At 43.6% G+C, this 13,450-nt stretch overlaps 1 protein-coding gene across 13 annotated transcripts in view; it reads right to left on the bottom strand.

Moving 5' to 3' along the window:
- ARMC8 (armadillo repeat containing 8) overlaps positions 1-13,450 on the bottom strand; it is a 181,839-nt gene that overhangs the window by 11,007 nt on the left and 157,382 nt on the right. For 8 of the 13 annotated variants that reach the window (XM_073360247.2, XM_073360250.2, XM_073360248.1 and 5 more), the window contains 4 exons: positions 5,771-5,920; positions 3,208-3,303; positions 2,437-2,532; positions 165-399 (listed from right to left, as the gene is read on the bottom strand). In XM_073360247.2, coding sequence (XP_073216348.1) covers positions 165-399; positions 2,437-2,532; positions 3,208-3,303; positions 5,771-5,920 — 577 coding nt within the window. The remainder of the gene's footprint in view (positions 1-164; positions 400-2,436; positions 2,533-3,207; positions 3,304-5,770; positions 5,921-13,450) is intronic. The other 5 variants (XM_073360258.2, XM_073360252.2, XM_073360254.2 and 2 more) reach the window with 1 other exon arrangement.

Raw genomic sequence — 13,450 nt, 5'->3', positions numbered from 1 at the left:
CTGCCTATTTCAGCTATTTATTTTTTAAACACAACTACATCTAAAATGGTAGTACCATAGAGTAACAACTATATTTTTTGCTCAAACATGAAAATTCAAGAATAGTCCAGAAGGAAGACAGGCAGTCCTGAAAAAAGACGTATGAAATAAAAAAGTTTACCAACCTAAAGGTCCTGCATGTTCAGACATGTTCCTTTCATCATCTTCAACGCAGCTTCCTCCTGAGAAGGAACACTTCTCATGCTGTTGTTTCATTTGGGTAACCAAGCCTTGCATTTCTTTGTTGCACTGTTTGCATTTTGCACGCATGCCCGTCTTACCCACAGGTAAAGGAACTTCATTAAAATATTCCCAAACTGGGTCTCTTTTATGGTTTGCTGCCATTATAGGTTTTCCCTTCTAGTGAGAGAATGGTATGGTAGATCTCAAATCAATGAAGGCTACACTGAGAAAGACCTCAAGGCTTCTGGAATATGCTGCTCAAACAGTTTCACTTTTGTTTCTACTGCCTGTCCCTCCCCTCCCACATTTATCTCCAGACTTCTTCTCCTTGTCCAGATCTATTCCGCCCCCAACAATCTTCTATTCATTTGAAACTTTGCACTTTTAGAGAGGTAAGGGATTGACTCTGTGTACACAAATTTGCCGAGGGACAATAGGGTTGATGTCTGTTATTTCTCACCTCCATATAGTATTTATTTATTTTAAAACATTTTTGCTGTTCACAAGCATGTTATCTCTGGAGACATAAATCCACAGTTTGAGAACTGCAAAACTAGGTATCTCTGATGGTATCTTTTAGACTCAGCACTGAGTCCCATTGTGTAGATAGAAAGATTAATCTAAATAATCTACACAGAAGCCTCTGGAACCCCATAAAATCGAGTCCCTAATCCATGAACTATTGGAACTCATTTACAAAACTTTTCTTAAACACTACATGAATATATTGTCTCATACTATAGAATTAGAATTTATAATCCCTATTCCATGATGAGAGATCTTTGAGCTATAAAGTATATCTTAAAACTATCTTTATATATATGTTTTTTGGGAAAAAAACCTATAAAAAAAATCCAATTGAAATAAAAGAATCGGATTAAAAAAAATCATTGATTTTTATCCACCCTGCCATGCAGCCTTCAGTCATATCACTCTACTGGATCCTACCACAGGAGACATGCCTGGCATTGGTAGTCTGTGCCCCAATACTAGAATTAAAAACCTGCCACTATGCAGAGGCTGCTCCTGTTGTAGTTCTGACCACCACCACACACAGGTACATTCACATTAGATGGCGTTAAAACACTAGGTACACCCAACAGACAAAAAGACACCGCACAGAATGGGGTGCCGAGAGAAAGAAACTCAGTCTCTCACATTTATCTCCAGACTTCTTCTCCTTGTCCAGATCTATTCCGCCCCCAACAATCTCCTATTCATTGAACTTTTTGAAACTTTGCACTTTTAGAGAGAGGTAAGGGATTGACTCTGTGTACACAAATTTGCAGAGGGACAATAAGGTTGATGTCTGTTATTTCTCACCTCTATATATTGTTTATTTAAAAACATTTTTGCTGTTAACAAACATGTTATCTCTGGAGACACAAATCTTTGAGCTATAATGTATCTTAATTAAAACTATCTTTAGACAAAATGCTTTTTGGGAAAAAAACTATCAAAAAATCCGATTTAAATAAAAAAATCAATTTTTTTTTTAAAAAAATAATTGATTTTTATCCACTCTGCGTGGGGAAATGGAGTATTTGGGTTACTGCTTTGTGTTGCTGGTTATTTTGTATTATTGTGTTTTGGGTTTGCCAATTTTTTTTTAAATTTACCCTGTTTATGTAAATGTCAGAAGTCCTCAAGATGCAAAGATGGGGCTTCTTGTTTCGTACAATTAAACATTTACATTAAATAGGCTGGAAAGGCCTGGGAGCCAAATGAATCTTGCTGCCTAGGGAAAGGGGGAAGCCAAACAGCACTATGCATGGGTTAGCCTGCTACTAGGATGCAGCTTCCTTTTCCTGCAGCTGCCTGAGATCTGGAGAATTGGAGTCTCTGCCCCCAAGCTCCCGCACCCCAAGGGGAGCATTTATCAAAACCTCTATCAGATGCACCTAATTAAGGCAGAAACACCTTCCCTTCCATTCCCTGTCTGGTGCTACATGTGTACCTTAATACATTATAAGGCTGCTGTGGGAGCCTTAATTTTTGGATTTCCCTTGTGACTGACTCGCCAGCCTTAACACTGCATTCATGTAGTGTTTGAACTGAACTGACACACATGCTCTCTGTACAGATGGATACACACGAATGAAGTGTTGGATACTGAATACTAGAAATTTGTTTAACTTTTAAGCCATGTTAGAATATCCACTTTCAACTCCTGCAAAGAGGAGAGGGCAGACCCTTCAAAGAAATTCCCCATACCATGTAATACTTAATTTTCTGCAAGATGTCATCATTGGTCATAATGAGTTCTTTTGCTGTCGTTCCATCTGCTATGTTGGCAAGTATACATAATGTCTGAAAGAGAGAGAAAGTTGTCATTTGCAGTACATCTATGAACCATATCTTTCCTGAGTTCCAACCTTTCATGGTGAACACTTCTTTATCAGAATCTGGAGCCGGGCCAGCTCTAGGTTTTTTGCGGCCCCAAGCAGAAAATTTGCCCCCCCCACCCCAAGCTCAGGTGGGGCTGGGGCTCGCAGGTGGCACTGGAAGCAGAGGGAGTGATGTCACCTTTTCCCAGAGACTGCAGGGGCTTTTCCCCCTCCCCCTACTGATACCTTCTTCCCTCTCTCCTGGCCCTACATGGTGGGAAGTGCTGATTCCCCCCATTTCTTACATCCCTGCTGCTCTACTGCACACAGTCCTGATCTTTGCCAAATGTATATAATTCAGGATCCCACAGTTTAAAACTATTCTGAACTCACTTCCAATACCCACCATAACACTCAGAGCCTTACTAAGCTTAAGCTTCCAGCAGTGAAGAAAAATGGACAGTCTGGTTGTTAGCACCACTGTAACTTTCATAGGACTTAATTTGACAGATATCATGGTAAAATATTCAAGGCAAGTTATTTATAATCCCCAAAAGGGAAGACCTGTTAGTAATATACCAGTGATGAATGCCAACATCTTAAAACTTTCTTGACACTTTTACCCGGCTAAGAGAACACACAAAACAGTAAAGGATACCTGCTCCTTGACCTCGATATTGTGCTCCCCCTCCAAAATCAGAGTCACTGCTTGCATGATTTGCTTTCCATGGGTGCTCATTATCTGGTCTATATGCTGTAAAAGCAAAGCAATTACAGATACACAATTAGTACACATTTTCTAGAGAAAAGGACAAAAACAAGGACATTTTTATTGTGAAAGTGAGTGGAATTATCATCAGTATTTCTAGGTGCCAGTACCTTTATGCAAGGTATCACAAATGCGAGAACCCATTGCAGCAGAAAACAGGAGTTACTTTCCTTTTCATTACTTTAGCCAACCCTTGTCACAGGGAGTAGAATAAGGAACTATATGTTTGATCCTACTTCCACTGAAGCCTGTTGAACATTTAAATACTGACTACCCCAGAGCAACACAGTTGTCACTGAGGCCATAATCTGAAGACTGAAGGATCTGAGTCATAAATTGATAACAAGATGAACATGAGAACTCAGTGTGATGCTGTGGCTAAATGGGTCAACATGATCTTTCCATATTTAAGAGGGGGGACACCAGGTAGGTGTAATGATATCATTTTGCTATTAGCCAGGATGGGCAGGGATGGTGTCCCTAGCCTCTGTTTGCCAGAAGCTGAGCAACAGGGGATAGATCACTTGATGATTACCTGTTCTGTTCATTCCCTCTGGGGCACCTGGCATTGGCCACTGTTGGAAGACAGGATACTGGGCTAGAAGGACCTTTGGTCTGGGCCAGTATGGCCGTTCTTGTGTTCTGTATACAGTACTGGTGAGACCAGTACTGGAATACTGTGTCAAGTTCTGGGGTCTACACTTCAAAACTGAAATTCTGAGAGGGTTCAGAGAAAAGCCACAAAAAATTATTTGTGGCCTGAAAATCTGTCTCACAGTGAGAGATTTAAGCAGCTCAATATATTTTGCTTGATGAAGCGAAGTTTTAGAGGTGACTTTATCATTGTCTATAGCCACCCATGCTTAGAGGAGATGAGATACACAGGAGAACTCATCTAGCAGAAAAAGGCATTACAACATTCAGTGGCTGGAAATTGAAGTCGGTAAAGTTCAAATCGCTGTAAAATGCAAATTTTTAAGTGAGGATAATTAAGCAGGGGAACAGATTACCAAAGATATGGTAAATTCTACATCACTTGCAGTCAAAGTCAAGTTTAGATTTTTTTGTTCCCCCAAACACAAAAATACTGCAGTTCAGTGACAAGTTATTAGGTTTGAGGGTGAAATTCTGTGGAATGTGATATGGCAGAAGCTCAGAGTAAAGAATTATAATGGTACTTTCTTGCCTTAAAAAAAAAAAAAACAACTATGAAAGAATATAGAGTTACTCAGAAATAGCTGGGGCCATAATTTGGGCTGCAAAACCACTTTAACTATGGTTCAGACACTAGTTTGACTGTTAGAGCTCAGGGTGAGTTTACAGGGCAATTTGAAAACAAATATTTTTACTTGTAGATTGAGCTAATTTGATATGAAAATTGAAAATCAATTATTATGGAACCCAAAGGTGCACTTTTTACAGCATCACTTTTCATGATAGAAGCACACTTTACAGGTGGCTATGTTTCTACATAGATGTCCACCTTGCCAAATATTTATTGCACTTTTTCCTCTATTCTTCACTAGATGGGCCTCTTGCTCGTCCTCCATTCGTATCTCAAGCATTTTACTTCTTGCCATAAAACAGTTCACGTGCTTAAATCTTGTATCATCTTATTCTATTCTATAAAAAGGATATATGAACTGTGTGAATGCACAATCCAATAGATCAAAATCAAAGACTGAAGAAGTGTTTTAAAATGATAGATAAGAGACAAATGAAATAGCTCAGACACTTGGGGCTTGTCTACACGGCACTGGCTGTGCGCACCACAGAGTGCTCTATCTGCCCTCTATAGACTATGCTGGTGCAAGATACCCAGTTCACCTTAGTACCAAGGTATCTTTTAGTTTGTGCCAGCAAGGTCTACATGGGGCAGTTAGAGCGCAGCATATTGGAGTGCTCTCCAAATCACACACCTCTAGTGCGCACTACCGGCACTGTGTAGACAAGCCATAAGTAAAGAGAAATATGGGTATCCTTAAGATATCTGCATCCCACAGGCATTTCAAAACACAAACCACTCCCTCTGTTAACTAGACTTTTAACAGTGTTTACAAAAATGTGTTGTCTGTCTGTCAAAAGCCTTTCTAAACACAAACAGAATCCAACACCCAACAAAAAAGTATTGGTCTGTATCTGCGGACATAACTAGAGATAAAGCTCCAGCTAGATATGCAGAATTCTCTCTTTATTAAGGATTTTCATTTCATTGTGGTCTTTTTATGACCATTAGTGTTTTTGGGTTCAGATACTTCAATAATGCGCAATGGAGGCCTCACAGTTTCAACAATAATATTTTTAAATGAACTTAAAGAGAAGAGTAATTTGCTTTTCAGATCTACTAGATCACTGGAAAGAGTATTATGGATTTACAAAGTATCATCTATGAATGCTGGCTTAGAGTTAGGAAGGCAACTTTTCTGGAGGATTTGTTTGTGGTTTTACTTACTGGGCGAGTAGACAGAAGATTTCTGAGCAGTCCCAAAGTTTTCATTAGCACGTTTACATCTGAATCAGAGAGTAACTGGAATAATTGTTCTGTACTCAAACCTTGTAAGATGTCTGCTTTGATCTTTTGTTCTGCTTGAAATGCCATGTTCTGAAGAACAGATACATACAGAAAAACTGAGCCGTACACCTCATATTAGCATTTCTCCTTCACTTAATTTTGTCTCAGAGTGTGCTTTCCATTCTGTCTACAGAAGAATTACTACCATCTCTGCTGTGCATACGTTCTTGATAAAATAACCCTGCAAGCAAATGCAAGGAAAGGTTACTCACCTTGTAGTACCTGGAGTTCTTTGAAATGCATTGTCCCTACGTGTAATGCACTTTAGGTGATTCACAGGCAGCGTCTTTTCAAGGAGGCAGGTACCCAGAGTCCAATGCCACAACAGACTGCAGAACCACCCTGCCCAGGGAAACATCTGAGGTAGCCACCTGCACCAGTGTTGAATGTCTCGCAAAGGTGTATACAGCGCCCCAAGTCATTGCTCAGCAGATGTCAATGAGAGGGACATCTTCAAGGCAGGCTACTGAGGCTGCTTAGGCTCTCACAGAATGTGCTCTCACACTGCCCATAAGAGGGACATTGTTCATCTCATAGCAGAGTATGATGCATCCCGGGATCCCTTTTGACAGCCTCTGTGTGGAAACAGCCTCTCCTTTCATCCATTCCATAAATGACACAAAGTCTAGGAAATTTCCAAAATTTAATTCTCTGTAGGCAGACTGCAAGGTGCCTATGCATATCCAAGGAGAGACACATCACCTCTTTCCGCCTGGTGTGTGGTTTAGCGCAGAACACAGGCAGATGGATAATTTGGCTGATGTGAAAGTCTGATACCATCTTAGGGAGGAACTTATGGTGGAGTCTCATAGGTGCCTTAGCCTTGTGGAAAACTGTACCGCGATGAGGAGATCTGCCATGAGTGCCCCTAGCTTCCAACCTCTTCTGGTAGATGTGATTGAGACGATAAATGCTACCTTCATGGAAAGATGCAGTAGAGATCCCAAAGGCTCAAACAGCACCTTAGTCAGAGTTGAAAAACCAGGTTCAAGTCCCAGGATGGTACCAGCTTTGACACTGGAGGGAAGACTCTAACCAAGCCTTTCAGGAACAGAAACGGGACTGGATGAGCAAACACAAAGTAGGTGTGTACAGGTGGGTGAAATTCACTAATGGCCATCAGCGTCCCATGTATTTTAAGGATAACTGGCTAGCCTAGTACATCTGGGATTCCGGACCATGAAAGGGAAATTCCTCACTGATCACACCAGAATATAAATCTTTTCCACTTTGCTGTGTAGCATTTCCCAGTACAGTCCTTCCTATTACTGCTCAATACGACCTGGATATCTGCCAACCAGGCCTTTCCTAGGTCTGATGTCCATCCCTACAAAATGCCCTCAAGTGCTGGTTGAGTTAGAGTGGTAAGTCCTCCCCTTGTCTTGACTCAAAAGATTTTGCCTCAGCGCGAGGTGGAGAGAAGGCTGGCTTGACAGTTGCAATAACAATATGGTACTAAAACTGATGGGTCCAGCTCAGCACTATGACAATAACCGCACCTTGTGCTGTCTGACTTTCCTCAATACCCTGGATAGAATCATAGAATATCAGGTTTGGAAGGGACCTCAGGAGGTCATCTAGTCCAACCCCCTCCTCAAAGCAGGACCAATCCTCAACTAAATTATCCCAGCCAGGGCTTTGTCAAGCCTGACCTTAAAAACTTCCAAGGAAGGAGATTCCACCACCTCCCTAGGTAATGCATTCCAGTGCTTCACCACCCTCCTAGTGAAAAAGTTTTTCCTAATATCCAACCTAAACCTGTCCCACTGCAACTTGAGACCATTACTCCTTGTTCTGTCATCTCCTACCACTGAGAACAGTCTAGATCCATCCTCTTTGGAACCCCCTCTCAGGTAGTTGAAAGCAGCTATCAAATCCCCCCCCCCCATTCTTCTCTTCTGCAGACTATACAATCCCAGTTCCCTCAGCCTCCCCTCATAAGTCATGTATTCCAGTCCCCTAATCATTTTTGTTGCCCTCCGCTGGACTCTTTCCAATTTTTCCACATCCTTCTTGTAGCATGGGGCCCAAAACTGGACACAGTATTCCAGATGAGGCCCCACCAATGTCGAATAGAGGAAACGATCACGTCCCTCTATCTGCTGGCAATGCCCCTACTTACACAGTCCAAAATGCCATTGGCCTTCTTGGCAACAAGGGCACACTGTTGACTCATATCCAGCTTCTCATCCACTGTCACCCCTAGGTCCTTCTCTGCAGAATTGCTGCCTAGCCATTCGGTCCCTAGTCTGTAGCGGTGCATGGGATTCTTCTGTCCTAAGTGCAGGACTCTGCACTTGTCCTTGTTGAACCTCATCAGATTTCTTTTGACCCAATCCTCTAATTTGTCCAGGTCCCTCTGTATCCTATCCCTACCCTCCAGCGTATCTACCTCTCTTCCCAGTTTAGTGTCCTCTGCAAACTTGCTGAGGGTGCAATCCATGCCATCCTCCAGATCATTAATGAAGATATTGAACAAAACCGGCTGGCGTGGATTGCACCCTCAGCAAATTTGCAGATGACACTAAACTGGGAGGAGAGGTAGATATATGGGACAGTAGGGATAGGATACAGAGGGACCTAGACAAATTAGAGGATTGGGGCACTCCGCTTGCACCAACTAAACATGAAGCCATTGATCACTACCCGTTGAGCCTGATGATCTAGCCAGCTTTCGATCCACCTTATAGTCCAATTTTTTGTTTATATTTGACACAAACAGATCTGTGACTGGGAGACCCCACATCCAAAACACCTCCCAGAGAGATAGGTCATGCAGCTCTAACTCATGCTCTGTGGAGAAGTGTCTGCTCAGAATCTGCAGTGGTGCTTTGGACTTGTGGCAAATGAACGGCCGTCAGGGTAATCTGCAATTCCAGAGGGTGATGGCCTCCACACAGTGCTGTGAGGAGCTTGCTCCTTCCTGCTTGTTGATGTAATAGACTGTTTCCGTGTTGTCTGATAAAATCTGGACTGAATGGCTGCAAATGTGAGGTAGGAATTATTCGCAGGCCAGCCTGACAGCTCTCAATGCCAACACGGTGATGTGCAACAAAGACTCCTGAGAAGATCACTTCCCTTGCACTACCTGCCCTTCCAAGAGGGCTCCTCAAACTATAAGGGAAGTGTCCACAGTCACAGTAATTCTTGGGAGCAGGGAACTGAACAGACCGCCACACACACCCCTTTCCTCTGTCTTCCCACCTGCCCAGGAATGTTAAGGTCCTTTGTGGAACTGTGACCAGCAAATGGAGACTGTTTGCCTGGGGTGTATGGAGTCCGTAGCCATGCTTGCAGGCATCTGAGATGAAGCCTTGCAAATGGGATCACATAAGTACTTGCAGCCATATGACCCAACAGATCATCCAAATCTGCTGTATGAGTCCATCGATGGTGAGGAAACAGTCATCTGGTATGCATGCTCTGGCCAACACCATGTCCAGCCTTGCTCTGATGAATTCTGTCATTTGTGTCAGTTCCAGAGAAGACTTCTCTGGGTTCACCGTCAGACCCAGCCTTTCAAACAGGTCCAGGAACATGTTGGTTGCTTCTTGCATTTCCTGGTAAGATCAACCCTTTAGGAGCCAGTCATCCAAGCAGGTGTACGCTGCCACCCCCAATGATGAAAGGGAGCTGGCACCATGACAGGGTGAAAACCCCAGGCACTGCTGAGACTGTAAAGGGAAGAATTGGTAGTGTTGCTGATTAGCTAAGGACCTCAGGAATCTCATGTGTGCTGGGTGGATGTTCACTTGAAAAATACACATCTTTGAGATTAAGGGCCATGAACAAATTTTCTAAACCTAGTGAGAGATAATTAAAGACAAAAAATCACCCTTCTGACCCTCAGTCAGTGGACAAACTTGTCAGTTCCCTGAGGTACAAAATGGGTCTCCATGCCCCTGACTTTTGGGGGACGATGAAGTAGAACCCCTTTCCCTTTGCTGCTGGAGGTACTGGTTCTATCACCCTCTCCTGAAAGGGATCCCAGAATTAAGGTGGCGAGGCAGAGGTGGGGTTTCAGAGGGAAGAAAACTGGATGGTGCATCCTGAAGAGACAAACTCTATTACCAATCAATCAGTCGATCGTGATCTTTCTCCAGGCAAATAGATATTGGATAGTTGCCTTCGAAAAGGGGAGGGGGGGGAAACCACGGGAATTGTTTAGATGGACGGGTTATTGGTGCACACTCTCAAAGGTTCTGATGAAATGCCAGTTTCAGAGTTCATGCTGTTTGGGAGGCAAAAGACGGGTGTCTTTGGGCACCCTTCCTCTGAGTTCTCTGATGCTTACAGGGCAGCTCAGAAAAGCCACTGATGGTAAAACCCTGATGGGACTGTCTCTATTGAAACTGTGGTTTGCTGGATTTCTGCTTAATCATAGCTGTATATATGCCAAGCGATTGGAGCATGACTTCACAGTCTTAATGAGCAAAGGGACTGATCCGTCTTTGTACTGAACAGCGTCACACTTGAATGGAAAGTCTTTTGTACTTTCATCGGGACCCCTGAAGAAGAGAGCCACGACAAGCATCTCTTTACTATCACCATGGACCTACCTCCTTGTCCACTGTATCTAAGGCCACCAGCTTTCCTTTATTAATGAGGGCCTGGAACTGCTCCCTAGTATCCTTATGCATTTTCTTGACTGAGTCTGTCAGCTCATTCTAAAATCTAAAACCATATTTGGCCATCAGTGCTTGACAGTTTGAAACTCAAAACTGGAGGGACCTGGCTTGTCTCTGCCCACTATGCTCTATGCTCACTGGATGCTGACACCACTAGTGAGTTGGGTGAGAGAAGAGGTACTCTGACCTGATTGGATACTGGTGGCAGGTGTCTACCAAAGTTTTTTGGTGGATTCGAGGAGGGCTTCAGTGATTTGAAAAACTCCTCTACTTGGTCCTGAGGTTTCAGGCTGTTCAGCAGCCTGCATGGGACTTCCTGGACCTCATCAAGGGAAATCTGTAGCATCTCTGCCTTTTCAGCAAGTCCTGGAAGTGTATGGTGGAGAAGCTGGAACCACAGCCTGGTTGGGAGAAGAGGAGGACAGAGTCACTGGCATGGTGTTCTCCTGTTCCTGTTCCTGTTCTTCTCCAAAAGGTTGTGCCTCCTGGGGAGGCTGAGAGAGGTCTTCTTCCCTGGGAGCCTTACACCCCTGTGGGTCCTGTGTCACATAGTAAATAAATTGGGCAATAATAGTGTGTGTTTTCTGGGCTCCAATATGGACACTGTCCAGGGCTCCAGGCTGATGGGTATCAATATGTAAAAAGGGAGGGCACTCCCTCATATGGAAGTACTGAGATACCCTGGAGACCCCTGATGCTCTGTCTGAGCTGAACCCTCAGCGAGTAGTCCAGGGATAGTGTCCCTCATTCTTCTTCCAACTCCAACCCCATATCCAACAGGAGAGCTCTTGGTACCAGAGGATTCCATGATGACCTGTCTTTATTCATCAACGGTGGCCATGATAATCTAGCTCAGTGGTTTTCCACCTGTGGTCTGTGGACCCCTGGGGATCTGCAGACTATGTCTAAAGGGTCCACAAAAGGTTATTGTTACCATAGAACAGTGGTTTTCAACCTGGGTTCCGCAGACTATATCTAAGATTTCCAAAGGGGTCTGGCACCTCCATTTGAAATTTTTTAGGAGTCTGCAAATGAAAAAAGATTGAAAACCACTGCTCTTGCTCAAACCAGGCTTGAAGAGTCATAGACTCCAAAGCCAGAAGGGACCATTGTGATCATCTAGTCTGACCTCCGATATAACACACATCACAGAACTTACCCAAAATAATTCCTAGAGCATGTCTTTTAGAAAATATCCAATCTTGATTTAAAACATTGCCAGTGATGGCACTTGGTAACTTTTTCCAACTGTTAATTACTTTCACTGTTAAAAAATTACACTTTACTTCCAGTCTGAATTTGTCTAGCTTCAGCTTCCAGCCATTGGATTGTGTTATACTGTTCTCTGCTAGATTTAAAAGCTCATTTTCAAATATTTGTTCCCTATGTAGGTACTTAGAGACTGATCAAGCCACTCCTTAATCTTCTCTTTGTTAAGCCAAATAGATTGAGCTCCTTGAGTCTGTCACTATAAGGCATGTTTTCTAATTCTTTAATCATTCTCATGGCATTTCTCTCAACCCTCCCTGATTTATCAACATTTTTTTCAAATTGCGGTCACCAGAACTGGATGCAGTTTTCTACCAGCAGTTGCACCAGTGCCAAATACAGGTGGTAAAATAACCTCTCTATTCCTATTCAAGATTCTGCTGTTTATACATCCAAGGATTACATTAGCCCATTTGGCCCCAGAGTTGCACTGGGAGCTCATGTTCAGCTGATTATCCACCAAATCTTGTTCAGAGTCAGATGGGGATGGTGAGGATCACCACAGCGATATTAGTACTGGTCAATGTCGTGGAAGTGGGTGTCGGAGTCCAGAGTATCAGTGACTCTGGTTCCATAAGTACAATTAGACCACCTGATGCCGAGAAGCAGGCTGGAGTAGTTTCTGTAACCTGGATCACTGGTGCTGAAGGTGCTGGATCTAGCAGCGCCAATGCAGAACAGGTGCTGGCACTGAAGTACCACTTTTGGTACGGGAGAGTGGTGCTGTCTTGCCCTTTGATGAAGTCCTGGGCTGGTCCTTCTCAGAAGCAGACACCCGGGTCCAGAGCACAAGGTATCTCCTGACTTGGTACAGGATGGGGACTTCTGTCTCCTCTTAGAGGGCTTGGATGTGGAACTTTCCCTCTCGTCTTTATGGGATTGTTTGTATCTCCCTTCTGCCCTGTCTCGAAGCTGATGGGAGAAAGGGGGCAGAGGCCCTGGAACTGGCCTGAGCCGAACTCAAGAGGCTGCTCCTACCTTCTTCAGACTGATGTACAAGAGAGTCTCCCTGGTTAGAGGCTGTACCCCATCTCATGGACCTCTCCATGAGGAATGCTTCGAAACTGAAGTCCCCTGACTGTTTTGTCTTACTTGGGAATAACCAGCAGATACTGCACCTGAGCAGGACATGTTTCCCACAGGCAGTACAGACAGGTATCGTGATAGTTACATACATATAGCAGGGCTTATGGGGATTTTTGTCATACTTCTCCTGCCACTACTGGAAGACTGGGGGGAAAGGGAGAGAGGTAGTGATGTACAGGAACCACTCCTCACCCAAGAGGTATGGGGAGTTGTCCCAAGTCTTAATGACTGATCCCCAAATATTTATCCTAATGACAATTTATTTACAGACAGAAGCTGAAGAAGTCAACACGTACATTGAAGCTCCATGCCAGACGATGAGAGGTTAGAAGGAACTAAGATGCAGAGCATGAGGACAGTGGGGGTGCATGTGTGGACCAGACAGACACTCAGGAAAAATTCTCTAATTCTGGGCCATGGAAAGCATGTGCAATTGCTGAAGTACACCACACATAGGAACAAGCACTCAAAGAACTACAGCTTCTGAAGGACATTTTTGGATCTCCACATCCCTGACAAAATGCCAAAGGCTCACCCATTTACCCTTGTTTTAAATCTTCCTTCTTACCTGTACCGA

Source organism: Lepidochelys kempii, chromosome 9 (genome assembly GCF_965140285.1).
Source record: "Lepidochelys kempii isolate rLepKem1 chromosome 9, rLepKem1.hap1, whole genome shotgun sequence".
Classification (NCBI taxonomy): Eukaryota; Metazoa; Chordata; order Testudines; family Cheloniidae; genus Lepidochelys; species Lepidochelys kempii.
Note: the sequence above shows the minus strand (reverse complement) of the source record. Positions and strands in the feature narration are given on the sequence as shown.